Source organism: Coffea arabica, chromosome 6c (genome assembly GCF_036785885.1).
Source record: "Coffea arabica cultivar ET-39 chromosome 6c, Coffea Arabica ET-39 HiFi, whole genome shotgun sequence".
In the NCBI taxonomy this organism is placed as follows: domain Eukaryota; kingdom Viridiplantae; phylum Streptophyta; class Magnoliopsida; order Gentianales; family Rubiaceae; genus Coffea; species Coffea arabica.
The window spans coordinates 59750079-59754859 of record NC_092320.1 but is presented as its reverse complement, the minus strand read 5'-3'; the positions used below and the strand labels follow the sequence as shown (position 1 = coordinate 59754859).

The 4781-nt window shown below is 36.3% G+C and overlaps 1 protein-coding gene and 1 long non-coding RNA gene across 2 annotated transcripts; one reads left to right on the top strand and one right to left on the bottom strand.

Moving 5' to 3' along the window:
- Window positions 1-205: 205 nt before the first annotated feature.
- Window positions 206-2061, bottom strand: LOC113693391 (F-box protein At5g07610-like). The gene has a single exon (XM_027211939.2). The coding sequence runs from the start codon at window positions 2020-2022 to the stop codon at window positions 679-681; it is 1344 nt and encodes a 447-aa protein (XP_027067740.1). The 5' UTR covers window positions 2023-2061; the 3' UTR covers window positions 206-678.
- Window positions 2062-2336: 275 nt separating this feature from the next.
- Window positions 2337-3942, top strand: LOC113694332 (uncharacterized). Its single transcript, XR_003449311.2, has 2 exons — window positions 2337-2776; window positions 3318-3942. It is a non-coding gene; the product is annotated as an uncharacterized lncRNA (long non-coding RNA).
- Window positions 3943-4781: the final 839 nt, after the last annotated feature.

Genomic DNA, 4781 nt, shown 5'->3' with positions numbered 1-4781 from the left:
TTTTTACAGATTGCTATTCCGTATGACTATTATGATCCAAAATCAACTCCAAACTAACATGTTATCCTGACTAATGCAGATTTCATATCATGGAATAATCGAAAATGAATCCAATTAATTTCAGCTTCGATGAACAAAATGAGTACATCACTAATATGGATTGCTCGTAAGCAACTCTGTTTAGGCACGAAAAAGGATTACATATCATCGGACTAAAGGCTCGCCATTTGCCAAAATAAGAAGAGGCAATCTACTGGAATTCTTGCAATGCAAATGCAAAGGAACAAGAAGGAAAAACAAAAAGCATTCAATGCATCCCATTGATCAAATAATAGTTTTTCCCTGCCAAGAATCCTACATCAAAGTTGAAGCACCTACTTATGACAATTTCCAGAATCCAGAACCGTCAAAAAACATAATGAAAACACAGCTTCAAAATGGCCGAAGTAAGCTATAAAAGTATAAAACATAACCATCATTACAGCATAGCAGCATTCTTACATGATTCTACTAGAATGGCATGAAGATAATAATCACGGTAGTCCACAGTGGCTAAAACATATGCAGTCATAAGTTTAACATTTTACACGGATCAAAAAAACCAAGCTATTACCAACTCCTATGGAGGTCGATTGTCAGAAAGAAAATGCTTGACAGTTGCGTAAACAACTTCAGACCTTAAACTGAAGCAAAAGTACCAACATGTTGGTAAGCCTCATACCATCTGTACCACTTGCTATTGCCCCGCTCATCAACGTTAGAACACACAGGCCCTACTTCAACAAGCTCCTTCACAAACACACGATTAATATCATACAAGATGAATTTACCCTTTAGTGAAATCACAATCCTTGCATTCTTCCCTTCTTCATCCGCAATAAAACAGGGTGTACAACAACCACAACTCTTCATCTCCGGATAATACGTAACCAAATGAGAAAAATCAAACCGATACTTTACAACCCATTGAGAATAATCCCTCTTCAGCTCAAAAACATCGGACAACACAGCAGTGTTAATTCTGTTTAGATAAATTGCATACAGATTCCCCCCTGTTTCCCCAAAATACTTAATATCCCATTTGCCCATAACCTCCATCCTAATCGGAATTCTAGGCATGGATGGTCGAAGGCACTCATTTTCGACATCAAAGCATAGAGTACAAAATTTTTTTCCCATAAAATGGACGTCCCCATTCCAAAACACGCCTTTATCAAAATAACAGTCACTATCAAAAGTCCCGGCAACTGCAGCGCCACCAACCCTCCAAACCCCAGATTCAGATGAGTAAATAAAAAATTGGAGACCACAGTCAAAACTGACACCAAGAAGTTTGTAGTAGTCAGATCTTAAAGGGTCAAAAGCTATACTAGTGTATCGAACTATAGGCGGCGAATGACTTCCCTCATTTGGCCAGGGGATAGTCCTATGCTCAGAGGTTGTGGGGTTGTACACAATTAGTTCTATTCGAATATAATTCACCATAAACTGAATGCATAGCAATCCATTGCAAGCCTGTAAACTTATAATCCGACCTTCGAGGGAACGTCGTAAACGGGAACTTAAATTACCCACCGAATCCAACCCATCTCCGGAAAGTGAAAGCAAATCGATCTCGTTCGGCTTGATATAAGGACTGAAAAAGAGGAAATCAGACGTCGGGCAGCACCTGATACTACGTATATGGCGGCGGCGGAATTCGGGGTCGGAGATGATGGTTCGCCATTGCCTGGAGACGCATCGAAAGCAGAGGAGGGATTTTGCGGGTAGCTTGAGTAAGATGTTGGTTAAGAGATCTTCATTGTTGGTTACGAGATCTTCACTGTCGGCTATGGTGATCGCTGATGACGATGGGTCAAGTGGGATTTTTAGGACGTTTTCTTGATTTTCCTGGATCGGTTCTTTTGATGGTGAAGAAGGGAGGCGAGTTGACGGGGAAGCGGAGGAATTGAGGGAGATTCTTTTTGGGTTTTGTATGGGTTTAAAGCGGGAGGTTTTTGCTGTTTTGCCTCCAGGAAGCATTTTGGAGCAGCAGTAGTGGTAGGGGATTTAGTTGCTTTGTTGGATATATATTTTAGTATAAGATAAAATATATAAAAAATATTAAAAAATTTAAAGAAGTGTATATTTTTGTAAACATCAAATTTTTATCAATTTTTAATATTTTCTTAAAATTTTATCTATTTGATAAATTATTATTATTATTTTTTTTAATATATATTAATATGTGATTTTCTCATTTTTATAGATTTGTTTTAAAAAAAAAAACACAAAACAAAAGAAAAAAATCAAGAAATCAAAAATTATTTTCATCATTTCCCCTACCAAAACAACTATTAACCCATTCCACGCTAAATTGTCATGCACTTTTCTTTTCATTAGCTAAGAAATCGTCATTTTGGCAAATCCAACACACAAACTCCTCTTTTTCTCTCCCAATACTCACTCTCTCGGCTCTCTCTGGGCTAAAAAAAACGGAACAGACAAGAAGAAAAAAAGCACTCAATCTCCCTCACTCTGACTCTCAGCTCTCTCCATCATCAGAGAAGCCACAAAGAAAAAAGAAAATCTCCATCCATCTCGGCTCTCTCCCTCAAAAGAGGAAATAAACAAAAAAAGCATTCTCCACTCCCCACTCTCGGCCCTTTCTTTGGTTCCCAACACACTCACACACAACTTCAAACAAGAACAAAAAAAAGAGGGACAGCTATCGGTTGGACAATTAGAGCTTGGAACTTCCTCAAATTTTGGTCAAGGGACCATAACCCTCATTGAGGTATTTTTTCCAGCTTTTTTTTTTAATTAATTAGATTAAATGCATGTTTGGTTACCTATTTGTCTCTTTCTTTCATTGATTTTGTTGTTATTGTGGTGTTGTTGAAGTTCTTGGGACAAGCCTGCATAAAATTAAGGAAAAAAGAAACGGTGCTGTGAATGCATGCCAAATGTTTGAAAAAATGTCTAAATGAAAAACGAATCAAAGGAGTGAATTTGGCGTGTATGTTTTGCTCAAATGGATGACCATTAGCTAGCAAAGATCTGAAAATGTTGGGTTATCTAAATATTTTGGAGTTTTGAGCTTTAAAGGCATGGAAGTATTTTTCTTCATTTAGGGGCTGTTTTTGCTTTAATTTAGCCTTTTTATGTTGTTTCTTATCAAATAAAAATCATGGTTGTATTGTAGAAGTTGTAAGAGTGTTGTAGTATAATTTTCATGATTTTTGGTGAAGGTTTAAGGGGTTAAAAAAAAATAAAACCGTGACTGTTTTTTGGCCATTTGACCACTTTTCTTTCCTTTTTTGTAAAAAATAACTCAGGAAATGGAACCTACGCGAAAAATCGAGTGATGGGGTGTATTTTGAGAAAATTTGGTGACCGGAGAGATCGCCGGCGGCGTTCCGGTGGTGGTGCCGCCGGAGGCAACCATGGCCGCCAGAGGGAGAAACTTCAGCGTCTCAGTGGAAGAAGAAGAAAGAAAAGAAGAAGAAGAGGAGAAAGAAAAGAAAGAAAAATGGCTTGGGCTAATGTTTTATCTTCGGTTGGGCAAAGAGTTAGTTTTGGTTGGGTTTTGGAAATGGTTTTGGTTTATTTCTTTTGGGTTTCTATTTGGGCTAGAAGGCCAGACCCATGCTTTATTTTTGGTTGGGTTTGAAGACCGGCTGGCCTGTGTGTTTCGGCTTGGACTTTCGGCTGGGCTTAGGTAGTTTGTGGCCCAAAGAAATAAATAATGGCCCAGTGGCCTGTTTTCTTAAGAAGATCTGGTTATGATTTGCACTTTGGCCCCTGATCTTTGGAGTAGTTTTACTGTGGCCCATAACATTTTAAATTTCTTTCATGTAGGTCCTTATAATAATTTTACTTTGGTCCCTGAATTTTATCTTTTATTTAATTTTGACCTCTGAACTTTGGAAAATATATTTATTGTCCCCAAAAGTTTTTCAATTTTTGCAATTCAATCCCTGATGAATTTTGACTCTCTTTATTATGATTGTTTCTTTTCTTTAATAGCTAATTATGCTACTTTTGAATATACTTAACTTGGAATTTTTAGATTTGCTTAAATTTCTTTACGTCTGACATATTAGTGTGAATTTAGTACTTGTATTATTATTTTCTTTTTCAATTAAATTGGTGCTATGATCCTCTTGTTCATTGTGAGTATAAATAGGATAATTTGACTCCATTTAGTCACCACTTCAAACGGGAGATACTCCTATTTTTATTATTTTAATGTCAATTATGTGCTCTTATATGCTCCTATGTGTTTATATATTTTTATATGCTTTATTTATTTGATTTAAATATTCATTCAAATTTTCTTATATATGTTTTAGTTAATTTTTATAATGATTTGAGAGGCATTTAAATACCTCAAAAATGTAATAGATAGGATAATTAAATTTGTTTTATTATATTTTTCCCTTTTAGATTGTAGTTGGGCACTCCCCGATGTAATAGATAGGTTGCGTGTTTATGTGGCTTATGTGTTATGTGTTTTATCCGCTTTTCTTAGGATTTTGACATCTAGATATCATGTTTACGTGTTATGTGCTACGTGCTCTTATGTGTTTATTTGTTTTAATTTATACTTTATTTGTTTCACTATGAATTGTTAATGCATGACGTCACCACACTGGTCCAACGCTAGTTGTGGCTTCTCCCTCCGCTTACTTGTTAGTCTAACGCTAGTAAGGATTTTTAGAAATGGGTTAATCCAACGCTAGACCCTTTAAGTCGTCTTGCGCTAGATTCATCTTTGTATGCTATTCACTACATTTTCA

Bases quoted from the DNA above. Each gene is read 5' to 3' on its own strand.
- LOC113693391 (XM_027211939.2), bottom strand. From the start codon at position 2,022: ATGCTTCCTGGAGGCAAAACAGCAAAAACCTCCCGCTTTAAACCCATA.